At 35.4% G+C, this 20,959-nt stretch overlaps 1 protein-coding gene across 2 annotated transcripts in view; it reads right to left on the bottom strand.

The window, feature by feature from the left end:
• Positions 1–20,959, bottom strand: part of FAP (fibroblast activation protein alpha) — a 108,500-nt gene that overhangs the window by 39,012 nt on the left and 48,529 nt on the right. For both annotated transcript variants that reach the window (XM_007523771.3, XM_060177806.1), the window contains 5 exons: positions 20,640–20,775; positions 16,695–16,739; positions 7,688–7,792; positions 7,523–7,593; positions 5,506–5,559 (listed from right to left, as the gene is read on the bottom strand). In XM_007523771.3, coding sequence (XP_007523833.2) covers positions 5,506–5,559; positions 7,523–7,593; positions 7,688–7,792; positions 16,695–16,739; positions 20,640–20,775 — 411 coding nt within the window. The remainder of the gene's footprint in view (positions 1–5,505; positions 5,560–7,522; positions 7,594–7,687; positions 7,793–16,694; positions 16,740–20,639; positions 20,776–20,959) is intronic.

The raw sequence follows: 20,959 nt of genomic DNA, 5'->3' as shown, positions 1-20,959 counted from the left end.
ACTATATGATTCTCTTAAAACAGATCACAATAATTTTTAGAAATCCAAATATAGATTTAGGTTGTATTAATTAAAATAGTTTCTGTCACCTTGTAGTGACATTCTGATGTGTGCTGAGAAATAACATAATTTACTATGTAACTCTTAGAAAAAAGCATTTTAAGTATATATTCAGCTTTTAAAAAATATTTTTATTTATTTATTTATTTATTTATTTATTTATTACTGGGTAGAGAAAGAGAGAAATTGAGAGAGGAGGAAGAGAGAAAGAGAGAGACAGAGAGACACCTGTGGCACTGCTTTACCACTTGTAAAGCTTCCCCCCTGTAGGTGGAGACCAGGGGGCTTGAACCGGGGTTCTTGTGCACTGCAATGTGAACATTTAACCAGGTGTACCACCAGCCGGTCCCCCATGGGAGAAGTTCTTTACACAACACACATCAGACAAAAGGCTAAAAACCAAAAATACATGAAGAGCCCAGTAAATTAAACACCAAAACAAACAACAACAAAAACAACAACAAGCAACCCCATTAGAAAATGGGGCCAGGACATGGACAGAAATTTCACAGAGGAAGAGATATAGAGGGCCAAGAAATATATGAGAAGGTACTCAAAGTCATTGATCATCAGAAAAATGCAAATAAAGACAATGAGACACCACTTTACACCTGTAAGAATGACATACATCAGAAAGGCAGAAATGACAAATATTGGAGAAGATGTGGAGGAAAAGGGACACTTCTGCAATGCTGGCGAGAGTGCAACGTGGTCCAACCATTGTGGAAAGCAATTTGGAGACTTATGGGGACACTAGGAATGGACCTATCCTATGACCCAACAATTTCTCTTCTGGGGATTTACCCAAAGGAAACAGAAATACCTATCAGAAGATATCTATCTATATATCCCTATACTCATAGAAGCACAGTTTACTGTAATCATCAGGCTCTAGAAGCAACCCAGATGTCCAATATCAGATAAGTACAGTTTATAATCACCAGAATCTAGAAGCAACCCAGATGTCCAATATCAGATAAGTAACGTAAAAAAAATTGTGCTATATATACATGATGGAATACTACTCAGCTGTTAAAAATGATGAAGTTGGCTACAAGACTCCAGGGTGGGGGAGGGAGGCAGCCGGAATGGCAGGGCACATGTGAAAGAAAAGCACAAGGAAAGAAACTTTTACAGTGATTGATTGGACTATCACACTGATTCCCTACTTCCTTCTCAAATCAAAATAAAGGTGGGGCTACAGAGTAGAAGCAGCCACATCTCTCTCCTCTTCTCAGTCAACTAAGAATAACAAAGAAGATCACCTGAAAACACAAGACAAGACTCGGAATACTTTGGGAACCCACCAAGTCATGGATGAGTGCAAACACGTGTAAATTGTGGACAGAGAGGGACCTAAGGAGTGATTCCTGGGGCTGTAAGCCTTTATCTACTTGGGAGTGACTGATAACAATCCCTCAGTTTGCCAGTTGAGGCACCACCTCTGGTCTGAGTTTTATCAACAAATAAACTGCTGATGAGAAAAGAGGATCCCCTAAGGCTCATCAAATGCAACTGTGAGTCTCCATTGCTACTGTATCTTGGGGGCTGGAGCAGCAGTAGGGAGGCTCTGTGCTGACACAGGGGCAGAGATCTGATCGGGCAGTTCAGAAGAAGACATACACTGCCAGTGGTCTGGAAGTGGGGTTGTATAGTGGCAGCCTTTGCACATTGTTTTCCCAGTGAATTCAGAGACACATTGAACAATTGTCTCAGAACCCACAGGGTACAAACAGTATTTGTTTAGAAACTCACAGGGCCAAAGACTGCTGCCCAGCTTGGTTCTGGCTGTTGTCAGAGAAGCCGAATTGGGCCTGGGGCTTTGGACGCTTGGGGAATGGGAGTCTGTTTCATAATCACAGTACTATCTCTCCCCCACCCTGTTTTATCTCTATGTTAGGAGTGAGTAATTAAGCTAAAAATTTTACCTGTAGTTAAAAAGCTCAAAGGCTCCCCATAGCTCACAGGGAAGGTAAATAACAAAAGAGGGTTTATCGGCCACTATGCTTCACCTCAAGGATAGAGACAACATTAAAACAACCATTAATTTCCATAACTGTGAACTCTTTAAGTACCTTACTTAGACACAAATCACTCCAGGCAAGTGTGATCAGTGGATTGAGAGTACCGAGAGAGGGACCTCATAACACACTGTATATAATGGTTAAGCCAAGAAGAAACATTGGATAAATGAACCAGGACAAAAAGCACAGCTAAAAGCCCCCCAAAGGTAGAAACACGTAAGAATGAGGACAACGTCAAAACATTAAATGAGGTATTAGTCACAGGAATAAAGAAAGAGTTTGAAAGTAATATCATCAGAAATAGGAAAACCACTAATGAGTCTCTGAAAGAAAACACTATTTCAAGGTAATTAGAGAACTGAAAGTTGAAATAGCTGAGCTAAGAGCACAACTAGTTGAACAAGCTAAAACAGTATCATAACAGAAAACAACAGAGGGAAGAGAGAATAGAATAAGTGAGGCAGAAAACAGAATTAGCAAGGTTGAGGATGAATTAGAGAAACTAAGAAAGAAGTAAGAGATCTCAAAAAAGAGATTAAGAGATACTGAAAACAACAACAGAGACATATGGGATGACTTCAGAAGAAGTAATAAATGCATTATTGGCTTTCCAGAGGAAGAAAGAGAGGAAAAAAAAAAAGAAAGCATTTTACTGGACATAATAACTGAGAACTTCCCTACTCTAGACAACATAAAAGACATAAAGATTCAAGAAACTCAGATGGTCCCAAACAGAATTAACCCAGACTTAAAGACATCAAGACACATCATATTTAGAATGAAAAGGAATAAGAATAGGGAAAGGACCTTAGATGCTGCAAGAGAAAAACAGAGTCACCTACAGAGGAAAACCCATAAGATTAGCTGTAGCTTTCTCCATACAAACAATAAAGGCCAGAAGAGAATGGCAAGATATCTATTGAGTTCTCAATGAGAAAGTCTTTTAAGCAAGACTACGGTATCCTGCTAGACTGTCATTCAAACTAGATGAAGGCATAAAACTGTCTCTGACAAGCAACAGTTGAAGGAATCAAATATCACCAAGCCTGCCTTGCAAAAAGTTCTGAAATTTCTCTTATAAACAATCACATTATCATAAACATGCCATATATCAGAACATTTTAACATTTTAAAATAATGGCATTAAAATATCTCCATTCTGTAATATCAACAGATGTCAATGGCCTGAATTTACCTATTAAAAGGCACAGAGTGGGAAGATGGATCAGAAAACACAACACAACCATATTTTGTCTGCAGGAATTTCACCTATCTCAACTAGACAAACACAGACTCAAAGTGAAAGGATGGAAAACTATCATGCAAGCCAATGGAATACAAAAAAGGGCAGGAACAGCTATTCTCAATCTGACATGATAGACCTTAAAACAAACAAAATTTTAAAAAGATAGGGATGGACATTATGTAATGCTCAGGATCAGTCAGTCAAGTGGTCTTAATGATTGTTAACATCTCTGCACCCAATAAGAGGCCATTTAAACACATCAAACATCTACCAAAAGGACTACAGCAATATATTAACAGCTACACAGTAATAGTAGTGGATTTCAACACACCTTGGATATTAGACCAAAGACTATCAAATACTTAGAGGAAAATTTTGGCATAACTCTTCTCCATCTAAAGTTTAAAGGCATCTTCAGTAAAAGGAATCCAATTACAAAAAAAAAAAAAAGTTGAACAATAAACACACAGCAAATATTAGACTGGGTCTGGTGTAATTGCACCAAAGTAAAGGACTTTGTGGTGGGGGAAGGGCGGTTCAGGTCCTGGAACATGATAGCAGAAAAGGACATAGAAGGGGGTTGAATTGTTATGTGGAAAACTGAGAAATGTGAATAGGGTTAGATGGTAAAATAGTTATACAAAGAGACTTATTCCTGAGGCTGCAAAGTCTCAGGTTCATGGTGAATTCTTTACCCCATCTTGGATGGCGCTCAAAGATATGTTAAGTGAGAATCAAAAGGAAAACAAGATCAAGTTGAGAACTCTAAGCAGAACTTGACCTGGAGTTGGTGTATTGCACCAAGTAAAAGACTCTAGGGTGGTGGGGGGGCAAGGGCTCGGATCCTGAAACATGATGTGTGTGTGTGTGTGTGGGGGGGCTTCAGATCCTGAAACGTAATGGCAGAGGAGGATCTAGTGAGGTTTGTATTGTTATATGGAAATTTTATGCATGTACAACTTATTGTATTTTACTGTTTATTGTAAATTATTAATCTCTCAATAAACTTTAAAAAAATGATGTTGTCTCCTTTACATTCTCCTGGATAAAACTTGAGGACATCAAGTTGAGTGGGATACACCAAAAAGAGAGGAATGAATATCAAATGGTCTCACTTATTAGTGAGACTTATAGAGAAAGGAGAGTGAGAGCACCAAGTGAAACATGGACTGGCCATGTTGAATTGCACCAAAGCAAAGGACCCTGGGGAGGGAGAAAACTTTGGGGCCTGGTACATAATGAAATTGTATGCATATGCCAATGACTGCACTGCAAAATATCAACCCGCTCAATTAAAAAAAAGAAAAAAGGTGCTTGCCATATGACAGACTACTGGCCCTTAGTTACTATTCCTTTCCTTTTTCTTTTTACTAATTGTTTTATTTTTTATTCTTGGAGGGGGCTGTTGGATGTTCTCACTCTAGTAAATAGGACTACTGGGGTGACCTTAAATATTAATTTAGGTACAGAGGTGAAATATTTTCAACCATAATAGGCTTATGACAATGTGAGCCACATTAAAAGTAATAATATATATGGGAATTAATAACATGTCTGATAATTAATTGTGTATTAAGTGAAAAAAAATGTCCTTGGCCACCATTAAATTTAGTTGAAGTATATATTTCCAAGTCTATATCATCATTCAGATGTTTTTTAAGACAAAATTTTTGAGTTAATCAATATTTTTGGGGATATATATATTTGCCTCCAGTGTTATTGCTGGACTTGGTTCCTGCACCATGGATCCACTGTTCCTATAGGCTATCTTTTTCCCTTTTGTTGACCTTTTTTTTTTTTTGTAATTATTGTGGTGTTTATTGTTGTTGGATAGGACAGAAAGAAATTGAGAGAGGAAGGGAAGACAGAGAGGGGGAGAGGGAGATAGACGCCTGCAGATTTGCTTCATCACCCATGAAGTGGCAGATGGGAAGCTAGGGGCTCGAACTGAGACTCTTGTGCCGGTCCTTGTGCTTAGTGCCATGTGAGCTTAACCTGCTGTGTTACTGTCTGACCCCCAGGGGTATATATTTTTATACTGATGTGGTGTATAACAATCTCTAAATATTTTATCCTAATTCATAAGTGATATTTATTATGATCCAGGGTTTTAAAATATTCTATATCTCTTTAAATACCAATAAATGAGTACTAGAGAAAAGTGACATCAATTACCTATAGATATTTCTTCTTCCAGGATATCCTTCAAATTCATTGCTAGAATAAAACCTGAAAATGTACCCAGAAATTATTAAATAGATATTGATGTCTAAATGACAATAGAGTTTGTTAGTAGTAACCCCAATAATATAAATAAGATAACCCAACATGCATCCGGTGAAATTATTTATTTTTTCCAATTCCAATGTCACTTTATTGAGAAAATATTGATTTACTTAGTTTCCGTTGTCACAGGGTACATTCCGCATTTTCCCAGGTGAGAGAAGTTATTTATTATTAGTGTCTATCTACTCTTCCTCTCATTCTTTTAGCTAATATTGTGTCAGGCACCATGCCCAATGCTAGGGACACAAGAGAGAAGGTATAGTTTTGCCCCCAGAGGACCTATATTTTGTTGCCTGTTTTCCCATTCAGGCCTCTGCCATATTCAACCTAGATATGATCATTGCTGGATATTATTTTTTTTTAATTTTTTGAATATTTTTCCCTTTTGTTGCCCTTGTTTATTGTCGTTGTTGTAATTATTATTGTTGTTGTTATTGCTGTCATTGTTGTTGGATAAGACAGAGAGAAATGGGGAAAGGAGAGGAAGACAGAGAGGGGAAGAGAAAGATAGACACCTGCAGACCTGCTTCACCACCTGTGAAGCGAACCACCTGCAGGTGGAGGGCCGGGGACTTGAACCAGGATCTTTACGCCGGCCGTTGTTCTTTGTGCCATGTGTACTTAACCCCTTGCACCGCCGCCAGGCTCCCCATTGCTGTATATCCTTATCTCTAGTTTTATCTTACCTCCGAAACACATTATACCTAAAGATCAATATTCTCTCTATTGTCTTTCCATCCCTCTAATATTGGTTATTTTAAAATAGCTAGTTCATGTAATAATATCCAAACATGTTTACTGACCATTCAAGGAATTACATCGATTGGGAACAGGGTTCTAATAAGTCTATAGCTCTTGAAAAACGATCCTCCCATTTTTTTTTCTCTTAGAATTTCAGTCAGTGGCAGGCAGATGATGAGCAACAAAATAAAAATCTCTGAGTTTTGAACTATCATGAGACAAGGGAAGGGCATCAGACATTCTTGATTAGAGAACTGGTCATAAATTTTATTTAATTTTTTTTTAAACCAGAGAATTAGCTTAGCTCTGGTTTATGGTAGTGTTGGGGACTGAACTTGGGGCCTTTGATATCTCAAGCATGAAAGTTTTTTTTTTTTTTTTGCAAAATCACTATGTTATCTCTCCAGATCATACATTATCATAAGATGGCTTATTAGGATGCAGGATGAACCAAAAAGGAAAGAACAGGAAGAAACAAGTTCTCTGTTGTGTAATGATAAGAATCTTAGATTTAATATGTCCCAGATTTTATTCTAGTTCTTACTATGGGGCCCTGATGAACTTAGTTGCATTTCAAGGTATCATTTTTTCTCAATTGTAAGCTGAGCTGATCACTTCTACTTACAACAAATGATAGCAGATACAGATAACTTTAAATAACAGCAAATCACTAAAAAAAAAATTGTACAATTATAGTTTACATTCCCAGGAAGTTTTGAACCTTTCTCACTGCTTTAGGTGATACAGAAAAAAATAATCTTTTTAGATAAATGATACTTTTAATATATACCGACTATCAAGGGAGAAATTAGTATAAGTATTCTTTCCAAAGAGAAATAATTTCTGACTAGTTTTTATTTTAATTGGGGGTGGGGGAGGGGAGTAGTGATTAGTGGATTATAGCAAACTTGTTGAAACATAGGTAAAATTTCACATCTCACCATGATAGGTATCTGCAAAACATTCTTACCTCTAGCATAGGTCCTGTTCTACCATCATGCACCAGGATGACTAGTTTTTACATAGTGTACAATCTTAAAAACATCTTCCTCAACTAAAGAAACACAAAAGTGTTCTTACTTAAAGAAGTGTTGTAGTATCATCTATAGAGCCATCAGTGCCAATTAAGAGCTGAATGGTGCATCATGCTTCATGCAATACTTACAGCGAGTCCTGTGTTACTCTTACTATATTTATGGCCTCCCACTTGCCACTTGTAATTTGAATAGCATTTTCCTATAAAAAGACAAACATTATGTTGTGTGAAGCTGAGCGTTATTTGAGCAACCTCAAGTGAATGATCTTTGAGGAAGATCTGGAAGGAACATACCACAGTGTCTTTGATATAGTGAATATGTTTGTATCCTTCCTTGTCACTAAATATTTTGTAGTATGAAGTGGCATCATAGCTGAAAACTGGTGTTGAAACAAAGAACTGAAAGAAATGGACAAGGGTTATGTTCAAAAGATAAAGCTTAACAAAAATCACAGATTTTTTTTTAAAAGCAGTGCATCATTATGATTACAGGACCAGAATGCCCTGGATCTCCTATCTTTGCTCACATCTGAAATTTTATTCTCCTAGATAGACAGCTTTTCCACTGATTTTGGCAGGCATTTCCACACTGCAACTACTGCCTGATAGCTATTCTCTGCCCCTGGGTTGATAATGCCTAATTTGATTGAAGTTCTATATTCTCAGTATATGGCTTAAAATAAGGCTTAAAAGGTCAGTAATGAATGTTGATATTTGACCAAGTCAAAGTTTTAAGAAGTGGCATTTGATTAAAGTTTGACTCTTTTTAAGGCTGATTATTACCCAACATCTGAAGAAGTGGCTTTGGCTTCATGGGTAAAGCAAAGAAGTTATATGCTCTAGGTTTGATCTCCTGTACTGAATTTTCTGGAGCAATGCTCTAATTCTCTCTTGCTCTTAAAATAAACATTTTTAAATAAATTTGTTTCTTAATATTTTAAAAATATTTATTTATAGATAGAGACAGAGAACAACTGAGAAGGAAAAGATTGATAAAGATTGAGGAAAAGGAGACACCTGCAGTATTACTTTACTCCCCTGGTAGCTGGGGGCCAAGGACTTGAACCTCAGTTCTTGGACATTGTAATATATGTTCTCTACCAAGTGTGCCACTGATAGCTATATATGTAATTTTTAGTAAGGTAGATGGCTTTAAACAACTAAAATTCTACAAATGTCAAATTTCAACTATTTGTTTCTTATCTTATGTCCCCCTTCTTATACAAAAGACTAATCATCTTATATTTGCTGAATTCTTTTTTCCTGTGATGAGATTGTGGAAAAATGGTGAAAAACACACATGAGAAATGAGGTACTTTAGATTATGGAGAATATTTCCCACAAATGACACAAAACCAGCTTATAGTTCTCTTGACCCAGATTCCTTGCAATAAAAATTGAATCAAGAATTTGAGCTCCTTTAGAAGGGGACAAAATAATAATCAAAACACTACCAATATCTTTCATCAAAATACATTTGTTTTCACCCAGTTGGAGACCCATTTCTGAGCAAGAAGAGAACTGGAAACATTATTATAGTTCTCTTTAATGATGGCCCATTGAATAATCTGATACTTAGTATTTTATGATAAAACTGATGATTATTATTGTGTGTTTTCAAAATGTGATTTAGTTGATATGGTGTCTGCAGTGGTTTGGATATTGTTTCCACAAATTTATGTCCACTTATAATTTCAGGAGGGGACTGTTTTGAAGTGAATGTCTATGACATGCTTCCCCCTGACTCATATGTTGAATTATCATCCCACCAAAAGGATGGTATTAAGAGATGGGCTCTTCCTAGTTTAGTGAATTTAAAGTGGAGTCCCCATAAATATGCAAAATGTTGTTATAAGACTGACACTAGCTTCTTCTGCTCTGCTCTGCTCTTGGCTGAATTAAACTATATTGGAATGAATGGATCTTAAATCCAATTACTGAAGTGCTCGTGAGAAGAAGATATAAAGAGATACAAAGAGAACCAGGGCATAGAAAGTCAGATGAAATGGAGGCAGAGGTTGGGCTGATCCCAAGTTGCTACTGTCAAAAGCTGGAAGAGACAGAATTAATTTTCCTCAGAGTTCTATAAGGTTTGCAACCTTACTGACACCTTGTCTTTTGACTTTGAACCTCCAGAGCAGTGAAAGAAAAACATTTTTGTTGTTTTAAACCACCAAGTTTATGAAAGTTTGCTACAACAGCCTTTGGAAATTAATAATTTACTAAACCACGCAGATTTGGCATAGAATTGACATGTTTTAAGAAAAAGAAAAGTTGCATTATGAGAAATTGCTATTTTCATACATGAATCCTTACCAGTTTCATTAATAATAAGGTCAGCTTTATTATTATTATTATTATTATTATTATTATTATTATTATTATTATTAAGGTAGGATTTTGTGTATTATTAATAATACCTCTAAGTGAAACTTAGAGTTACAAGGATTGGGAATAAAAAGTACTGATTTCCAATTTCTTTAATGAAATTTTAGTAGTTTGGGAAAAATCATTCACTTTAGAATGAATCTTACCCTCATAGACAAAAAATGATATACTTAACTAGTAATCACTTTAGAAAGCCTTCCACTCAGGGGCCCAGTGGTGGTGTACCTGATTGAGCACACATTACAATTTTCAAGCACCAGGGTTCAAGCCCCTGGTCCCCACCTGCAGGAGGAAAGCTGTGCCAGTGAGGAAGCAGGGTTTCATGTGTCTTTATCCCTTTCTATCTCCCTCTTTCTCTTCATTTCTGGTTGTCTCTATCAAATTAATAAAGATAATAAAGTTTTTTTTTAAGACCCTCTGACTTACTTCTCAGGGTAAAAGACAAAGACTGGGGGAGTCAGGCTGTAGTGCAGTGGGTTAAGCGCAGGTGGCGCAAAGCACAAGGACCGGCATAAGGATCCCGGTTCGAACCCCGGCTCCCCACCTGCAGGGGAGTCGCTTCACAGGCGGTGAAGCAGGTCTGCAGGTGTCTATCTTTCTCTCCTCCTCTCTGTCTTCCCTTCCTCTCTCCATTTCTCTCTGTCCTATCCAACAATGACAACAACAATAATAACTACAACAATAAAACAACAAGGGCAACAAAAGGGAATAAATAAAATAAAAAATTAAAAAAAAAAAAGACAAAGACTGGCTTTGTGCAATCATAATCAACTAAAAGTAACCAGGACCACAAAATACAATAGCAGAGTAAAAAATATTTTTCTCACATCTGTAATCATATAAGGAAATAAAAAATGCTTCTATGTTAGGTTGAAATTTACATTATTATTTTTATTGAAAACTGAAAACAGGGCAGAATGTTATGTTTTAAGATACTGTAAGCAGAAAACGAGAAGAAATGTTTCTACTAAGCAAAGACTGTTATCTTCTCTTTTATTGCACATGTCAAGATTGTTGCTTTAGCTGAACAGGTAACTTAGGTGAGGTAAAGAGAGTGTGAAATATTTCCGCATTCACTTTCACCAGAGCTAGGTTCATAATGTATTATGAGTTAAGTGCTTCATGCAGCAAATCACACCTGGGTTGTAAATAAGCCTATGTAACTGGGTGGTCGTCTGTTATTAAGGCTTCTCTCAGATCCTTTTATTAGACTTGCAAAGTATTTGTATAGATTCCTTTGCTTTGTAGGAAGCGCAATTCCATGAAAATATCTTCAATGGAAGGGATTTTTTTCCATGAGATACTTTTTTTTTGTTACAGAGGTAAATGACCTGAGATCCTATTTATCTAAGACTAATGCCCAAAAGGAGTCCCCATTCAGTCAAAAGTGAAAGCATTGAAAAATCATATAGAAAATTGATTTCTGTGAAACAAGGGATTTTATCAAGAGTGCAGAGGTGTTGTGTTTTGTCCATTTTAAAATAATGTAAATGTGACTTTTAAAGATGTTATGTTTTCAGTGGTTGTTGCCCAAACTTAAACCCTCCCTTTTTCCACTGTTTTCTACAGGCTATAAAGGAATTTAAAGATAATTTTTGGTTGTTATTTCTTTCTGATTAAATACTAAAGATGAGGATTGGCAGGTGACTTAGTAGAACACACATATTGTCAAGCACAAGAATTTGAATTTGAATGCTGGGTTGTCACATAGGAGCATCTAAATCAGGGAAGCTTTACAAACAGCAGAGCAGTGCTGTGTTATCTCTGTCTTTCGCTCTCACCCTTTATCAAAAGGAAAAAAATGGCTTCAGAAGCAGCAGATTTATATAGTCAAATGAGCCCCAGTATGGTAAGTATGTGGCAAAAATAAAACAAAGAAGTTTCTGTATTCCTTTCAAATAAAGACATAAAAATTGCATGCTAGAGAAAGCAATTATAAGTAAAGCCATTATAGAGCCTATTTTTGGCCTGAAAGACAGTTTATCTAGGGAGCCAGGTGGTGCCGCAGAGGGTTAAGAGAACATGGCAGAAAGCGCACGGACCTGCATCAGGATCCCGATTGGAGCCCTTCGCTTTTCACCTGCAGTGGGTTTGCTTCACAGGCGGTGAAGCAGGTCTGCAAGTGTTTGTCTTTCTCTCCCCCTCTCTGTCTTTCCCTTCTCTCCTGATTTTTCTCTGTCCTATTCAACAACAATGACAACAATAACAACAACAATAATAACAACAATTACGATAAACAAGGGCAACAAAAGAGAAAAAATAAACAAAGTTAATAATAATAATAAAAAGACAGTTCATCTAGTTAGCACATATTCTGCTGTGTAAGATTCTGGTTTCAAACCTCGACACCACATGGGAGAACCATAGATAACACTGGCATTTGTATGGCCATACCACACTAATCATACCCAATCTTGTCTGATTTCAGAAGACAACAATGGGTTTAAGTGAGATCTAAGTTAACCATAAGTTTTACTGGATTTTACTTGATTGATGACTATAATAGAGGTTGTTTAAGGGGACAATCATTGTCCTTTAATTAATAAAACCCTAATTTGAGTCCAGACCCATAAACCCAGTACGGATTTGGGTACAAGAAATGACACTCACTGATTTAACAACTTGGAGAACATCTAACCTCATCAGATAAAGAAAGGACTACAAAAGCTGGATAAGAGCAAGAGACTGGTCACTATAATGTTGACCTTTTCGGTCAATACCAGGTCACCCCATCATCAAGGGCTCTGGTCAGGGAATCCTTTGATTCCCACATAGATATGATGGGCCTAGACCTCTAATAGATCCTTCTCTCCATCACTGGTCACGTCCATCAGGAACATCATCAAAAGCCTTCCTATAGGCCTCTCCAGGGTCTTGCTTTCACTGTAGAGACACACTCATGGAAGGGAGGCTGGGCAAGCCTACTCTGCCACTTGAGGAAGACTGCTCCTCAAATGAGTGGAGCCTAGAATGTTACCAGCTGTGACCATGGACTGTGAGCTCAGACTGACAGGGACTCAGAGGCAACACAGGTTCCTGTGTTTAATATGAATATATATGGGTACTAGGTCAGGCTGATGGGGTAAGCAGTTAATGATATTTATATCCTTTCCTCATGTTTAGAAGCTACTCTCTGCCCTAACACATCTTTTAAATCCTGTTCTCAATTCTGACACTGTCTACCCAGACAATATTTTTAGTCCACCGGCATGTTAACTACCAGACTCAGGCATAAATTACTAAAGTTATGGCCTCCTTAGAAGAAAGCTAAAAGGGGAGTCGGGCTGTAGCACAGCGGGTTAAGTGCAGGTGGCGCAAAGCACAAGGACCAGCATAAGGATCCCAGTTCAAACCCCGGCTCCCCACCTGCAGGGGAGTCGCTTCACAGGCGGTGAAGCAGGTCTGCAGGTGTCTATCTTTCTCTCCTCCTCTCTGTCTTCCCCTCCTCTCTCCATTTCTCTCTGTCCTATCCAACAACAACAACAATAGTAACTACAACAATAAAACAACAAGGGCAACAAAAGGGAATAAATAAATTAAATAAATAAATAAAAAATAAATAAAAAGAAAGAAGAAAGCTAAAATAGACTTCCTAGCTTCATCCCACCTGAATACCCCTATTTTCATCTGCTCTATTCCTACTTTTTGGTCCCTGCTTATCAAACATTTTTTTCTTCTTTATATCTTATCAACTTTCAACAACCAAGTTGCAGACACTACTATGATAGCCAGGCCCCCACAATATTGAAAAGTACTTTGGTGCTGTGGTTCTTTCTTTCAATCTATTTCTATCTGAAAAAGTCAGGTGGGAGTGGTAATGCTCCAGAGATAGATGATAGATGATAGATAGATAGATAGATAGATAGATAGATAGATAGATAGATAAAATTGGCTTTGTGTCTGTGAAACTGCATGTGTAAAAGGCCCAGCTCCTATTGTAGTACTGTCTTGTTTTTCCTTTCTCTTTCTCTAAAAATGTTTTCTTTCATTGCTGCTATCATCCAACTGATGCCTCTCTTTTTCTCTGCTTCTGTCTTCCTATTTGAATAGAAAAAACTTGTTCTTGAAAAGGAAGAAATGGATAGATGCTATTCAAGCAAAGAATGGTGAGACAAGAACAGTTTTAAAAAGACTTTCTTAGATGTATTCATATATAATACATTTATATATAAATTACATATATATAATACTTTTATATATAACACATTTACATGCATACAGGCTTCTATGTCTTTTTGAATGATGTAATTTTCTCTCTAGTACATTTAAATCCTTCCTATATCTTTTTTCCCTTCCTTCTCATCATATTTTCCCTCCTTCTCATCATATTTAGGATATATTGAGTTTCTTGAATTTTTTGTTTATTTCTGAATTTCTTCTGTCATTTTCCATATTCCTTTACATCGTTCTACTATTGCCAAATATTATTTACCTATTCCTTTGAGTAACGATCATCTCCAGAGAGCTGCTTATCTCTTTATTTAGCATGTATGTTTTTATGTCATGTTTCTTCTTATGTGAGCTAAGATTAATTTTGCAATATTGTGTACTACATTTCATCTACTTTGCAGCAATTTTTCTAGTTTCTTTTCTTTAGCTTTAATATTATTATCTATATTTATTTATTTACTTTTTATTGGATAGAGACAGAGAGAGGAGAGAGAGTGAGACACACTTGCAGCCCTGCTTCACCACTTGTGAAGTTTTCCTTTGCAGGTGGGGTACCTGGGTTTTGAACTGGGGTCCTTGCGCACTGTAATGTGTTTGCTTTACTAGGCTTACCACCGCCTGGTCCCTCTAATTTATTTTCTTCACACATTGGATAATGTTGCTGCTTTTGTTATGATACATAATATTTTCCTGCAAAAAAATATTGCCTTGGGACTGGCAAAAATAGCTCATTTGGATAGGGCACTGCTTTGTTATGTGCACAACTAAAATTTGAGCCAGGTCCCCTTGAAAGACATGACTGAAAGACATAACCACAGCACTGAAGTAGCTTTCAAATAAATAAAATTGGCTCTGGGTCTGTAGAAGTGCATGTGCACAAGGCCCAACTCTGTTAAACAATCAAATAAGACATTCTTTTAATTTTTTTCTGAATTACAGATATATCCTTCTTAACTTACTATTTTATAATGTGATTTATATTTATGGTATGTAGTTAACTGTAGTGATTATTTACAGTTAGTAATTAAAATTCAAGTACATTTAACTAAAGACAGAACAAATATATGTAAAGTAAAATCACAAGATACAGAAAGGTGTACTTCAGAATTTGTAATATCTGAAAATGTTTACAATTTTCCTTTTCCCAACCCACCATAAATCTGACCTTTATAAAGTTTGTCATTTTAAATTGACTTCTGGATTATTTATTGTCTTTCTCTTTTACAACTCTCTTCTTGTTCATTTTAAACTGGATTTTTATAAGTTTGTTATACTAAAATTTACTTCTGAATTCTTTATTGTCTTTGTGTCGTAGGATACTGTGCTAAGACAAGTCTTAAGAGTTTCCTTTTCTAGGCATGTGACCAAAGCTCAATAAAGTAGACCTCTCCCTCCAAATCAGTCATTATGTTTGTGCTAAGTGACAGTATTGACACAAATTCACTTATTTTCTGCCCTAATTTGCTTCATATCAAAGACATAACTAATGTTTTCATAATACATGTTTTTACACTGAAAAGTCTTATGACTCTTTAATGAACCTATTAAAACAGATATGATCTGTAATCACAGAATGTAACACAACCACATTTAATATATGGTAGGATGGGGGGCCTGTGCAACGGGTCAAGCACACATAGTGAGAAGAACAAGCATCCAGCTCCCTACCTGCAGGGGGCGTCGCTTCACAAGCGGTGAAGCAGCTTTGCAAGTGTCTATCCTTCTTGGCCCCTCTCTATCTCTCCCTCATCTCAATTTTTCTCTGTCCTATCCAATAAATGGAAAAAATGGCCTTCTGGAGCAGTGGATTCATAGTGCTGATACTGAGCCCCAGTGATAACCCTGGAGGAAATAAAATTAAAATAAAATAAAATAAAATAAAATAAAATATGTAGAATTTGCTTAAATTATCAAAGATATTCAATGTATTTTCCTGAATTCAAATGCTAAATAAATAAGACAATTTTAAAAGGGGATTATATTCCTTTTGAAATAGTGTCTATTGCTATGTTTAACAAATAATATTAGTTATGGATAGAAGAGTCAGTTTAAAAAGATAATGTAGGGAGTTGGGCGGTAGCACAGGGGGTTAAGGCAGGTGGTGCAAAGCACAAGGACGGGCAGAAGGATCCCGGTTTGAGCTCCCTGCTCCCCACCTGCAGGGGAGTCGCTTCACAAGCAGTGAAGCAGGTCTGTAGGTGTCATTCTCTCCCCTTCTCTGTCTTCCCCTCCTTTCTCCATTTCTCTCTGTCCTATCCAACAACACCAACAACATCAAAAGAACAACAATAATAACTACAACAACAATAAAAAACAACAAGGGCAATGAAAGGGAAAATAAATCAATAAAAAATATAATGTTAGTATATGGAGAATATGATTTATTCTCAAAAGAATTATAAAAATATAGACATTGAAATTGCAGATCACAGATAAATGAAGGGATTTCTACTTTTGCGTCTTTTACCTTGAAATTTTTCTGTGAACACTAGTAATGAAAGTTCAGATATATTTGTTCTTCTTCTTTTTTTTTTTTTAAAAACCACAGCACCTCAGCTCTGGCTTATGGTAGTACATGAGATTGAACCTGTGAGTTTGAAGCCTCAAGCATGAGAGTCTCTTTGCATAACCATTATGCTTTCTGCTCCCCTCTCCCAGTTCAGATATATTTCTAATAGTTCTAAGATATCTGTGAATATATCATGCTTCATTAAAATGTAATAAAAATATAGCAAAATCATACTCCACCAGCCCATCCAGTTCTGCTTTCTTCTATATGTTCCTGGGTCTGAAAGACAAAAGGATCCTATTAAGCATGATATTAAGAGAACATTTTTTCCTAAATATAATAGAAAAAAACATTCTAATTAGTTGAGATGTCTATGAATTATCCTGATTGGTTCATTTTAAACTTGAGTTTTAGATGATCATATTATGGGATGGGGAGATATCATAGCACTAATGCATAGGACTTGCTTACAGAAGTCCCAAGGTTCAACCCCTGCTACCACCAACACCCAAGGCTGAGCAGTACTCTCATCAAACATAAGCAGACAAGTAGGCAAATAAGCCAATTAATTAAATATACTGCAATATTCAAAATGCCATAGAACAACACTGATACATATATATGGATAATTAGATTAATTACTAAGATTATCAATATTTTAGAATTCTCACAATATCTAGGAAGTTGATGTCAGACAGGTAAAGTTACTTCATAATGGAGTTTAAACTAATAATTTTAATTAAACTAATATTTTTCTATCTTTTTACTGAATTCTGCCTTTATTACATGTAAAAAAGAGTTTCATATAAGACAGAAAGAAGGAGAGAGACAAGCCACGTGTGTGACTCTAATACATTTGGTACTGGGGATCAAACCAGAATCTTCAGCTATGAAAGTTTAATGCTATACCAGTTAAGCAATTTTCCCAAGGACTATTTTTTTTTGTCTTACTAATTAGGTTGAACTTTTAAAGTTTGCACTAATTTTTTTTCTGCCCTGCATTTTTGATTTAATGATATAATTTATTAAACAAATATTTAAAATTGTTAACTAAATGTATAGGGTTTGTCTAGCAAATCGTTAATGAAAGAACATTCTAGGCATAATGAGTGATGTGGAGAACAAGTCTCTAATAAACCAGAATTGGTTTCAGTGATTGTGTAGAAGATGATGGGAAAGAGTGGAAAGATAAGGGAAGATGCAAAGGCAAGGTCTTAGAGAAAGTTTCATACAAGACTATGAAATTTTAACTTCTCCTAGAGATAAAATCCTCTGAAGTATTGCAAAAATGCTACTTAGAAAACATAAGGGGCTGGGCGGTGATGCACTTCGTTAAGCACCCATGTTACCATATTCAAGGTCAAACCTGTTCACCACCTGCAGGGGGGAAGCTTCAGAAGTGGTGAAGCAACTAATGTAAGGTGTCTCTCTAACTTTCTAGTTATCTACTTTCCCTCCCCTCTCAATTTCTCTTTGTCTTATCAAACAAAGAAAAAAAGGTGGGGGGGGGGGTATGGTTGCAGGAGCAATGGATTTTGCTGCTAGCAACAAGTTCCAGCGATAACTTTGGTGGCAATGATATAAAAAATATAATTGTGAACATGACACAGAAAATGACTGGAAGTTGGTAAGATAGAGGCCAAGAGATTAATTTGAAGTTTATTATAGATTTTTAAAAGAATGATAAAGACCCAAGTCTAGGTAGCAGTGATGAAGATAGAGTAGAGATACTTAAAATTTCAGATCTTCTACAAGAATTTGAGTATCAAATAACGATATAGACAATCAAGTAGAGAGTTGTAACAGAGGCTGGAAGATAATCAGCAAATCATTTCTTCTTTTTCTTGAACTATAGTTAAAACTACATTTCCCAGTCATTCTTCCAGTTGGATGTGACTATGTGATGAGTTCTAATCAATAGTGAGTAGAAGGAGTTCTTGTGGCTCAGAAATAGTCTATAAAAATTTCTCATATATAGTGCTCTATTTTTCTATTCATCAACCCACTGGATATTGATAGTCAAATCTGAGATAACTTCAAGCTAGGTTTCTGAATGACTCTGTCTCTTACCATTCCCCACTTACCTGGATTCACTCTCTAGTAGATGATTACATGAAGTGCAGATTTTCTACTGTAATTACCCACTGATTTATTGGGTATTTATTGTCATAGCAGTATGCCTATCTTACAAATATATTAAGTTGGAGAATAGTATGATTTCTAGAGAAGTCAGAAGAGGAGAAGAGCTAGAAAGGAAAAGAATAGTCAGTGAAAGAGAAAAATGAAAGAGTGTACTTTCATAAAGGGAATAATGCATTTTTAACAACACATTTTTATTTTCTCTTACAGGGCTAGGCCAGTTTCTCAGAAAGAATAAGACAAATTTGAAACATTAAAATTTATTTTTGTTCATTATTTTCAGCCATAAAGTTAAATAAATTTTAACCCTCTTTTCAGAGAAAGAAAAATGAAAGATTTTTCTTCAAACTATATATTTTATAACAAATTTCATGTTAATATAAGCAACTATTGCCAGTTCCTCTCGTTTCTGTTCTGAATTAAATGTTGCTACTTTATTTACCCTTAAAAGTTACTTGTTTTCACACACACACACACACACACACACACACACAGTCATGAGAGTCCTATAGTTGCTGGGAATTTGAACACTGTTGTTCTTAAATTTGAAAATGTGTTCCAGGCATTTATCAGATAATTGTGAAACAGGTTGCCTTTCAATCTTAAAGTTATCTTAATCTGATAGTCTAAATTTAAGCACTGTTTTTGACCATAAGACAGAAGTTCATATTACAGGGAAAGAAACTTCCATTTTTAATTAAAATTGCCTCAGATTTTAATAAAATAGGATTTCAAAAAATTTTACTTCCATTATTTTAAGAATTAAAAATATATCTAGTAAACTACAGTTTTAAACTAATAAAATAATAAAATAATTACTAAGACCTAGATTCAACAAACATTAAAGATACATTCATACAAATCTAAATAACCAAACTAGTGATTTCTAATTAACTAGTACAATTAAATTTATTCTATCCATTTCTGCCTATTATACTGTATAAAAGCCAAAATCATCCTGCTTTCTATATCAAAATATAAATAAGATCATGAAAATATTCTTCTAGCATATTTCATCAAAACTAGTCAAGACACAGTAGTGATTTAAAAATAATTTTAGTCTGAGTTATGTTGACTATTATAGTTCTGATATATTTCCAAACAGACTCATATGACTTTCCTTACAAAGCATAATGTTCTAATTTCTACATGGAATTCAATTATTTAGTTTGATGGCTTTATGCTTTTTTCTTACTTCGTAAAGTGAGTTTATTCTATATTTGGTTTAATGATACGTTTCTTCATAATTGGAAGTCTCATGAAAATTACCCATCAAATTTCCTATTTAAAGTAAACATTTTGTATTTCTTATTCTCTAATATGAGTATTTATGAACAAGCTTATTTTAAAGCTTTTAGTTTGGTGAAATAGTTTTCTGACTCATTAATTCAACAGATTAGTTTGAACTTTAGCAATAGAAACAATTAAAACTCAACAATAAATCAAAGCCTAGTTTACATTTTCTCCCTACAATTAGCATAAAAGAAAGCACATTCTTAAGACAATAGGATAACAGGATAATTTAGTCTGATATTCTCAGTCATTCACTTTTGGTTCTAAAAATGGGAATACTTGCTTTTCTTTTGACAATATTATCCATTTCCTTTGAAATTTTAAGTTTTTAGTTTAATACTGACTAGACTATTCTCTTAAATAAGAAATTTAAATAAATCTCTCCTATGATTCCTTTTTATAGAGATTATTTTTAATAGAATCCATCTTGTCTTTTCATCACTACTGTTTTGTTCTTGACTGCCAAATCCTACAATGACAAAGAATAACTTTTCATCCTAAGTGAGAACCAGATACACCATTTTTCTAGTGTTATATTGTTTCAGTTACTCTTTTTGCCATTTAATTTCAACACCAAACATTCTAGAAAGAAGTATCCTATTAAATTAATTAAGCTGTGAGTAGAGAATTTTCTCTGCAAAACATTTAGGATTGCTCAGAATTTATAATATAAAATGTTATCTATAAATAAGTTCTCACTTTTGTACTTTACTCTTACCTTTCATCTATGATTTTAATATAACCTACCTTTGGACAATTCCACATCTGCCAGTCTTCCCTGAAATCACATATAGACAAGACGGAAACATTTTGGATTCTTTTTAGCCATTGTAAACATATTCGTTCATCAGTAATCCATGTAAGCCAACTAAAATAGTAATCACTGTAAATAGGTAAACAAACCAGACAGTTAACTCACAAGTAAATAGAATTCTAATGATTTCTTTTTTCAAAAGGATATATTTGCATTACAAATAAAGAAGTTAAATTTTTCCTTTTTCAGGATGGAGAGACAGCATAATAGTTGTAACAAAAGACTTTAATGTCTGAGGCTCTGAGGTTCCAGG

Source organism: Erinaceus europaeus, chromosome 18, assembly GCF_950295315.1.
Source record: "Erinaceus europaeus chromosome 18, mEriEur2.1, whole genome shotgun sequence".
Classification (NCBI taxonomy): domain Eukaryota; kingdom Metazoa; phylum Chordata; class Mammalia; order Eulipotyphla; family Erinaceidae; genus Erinaceus; species Erinaceus europaeus.
Note: the sequence above shows the minus strand (reverse complement) of the source record. Positions and strands in the feature narration are given on the sequence as shown.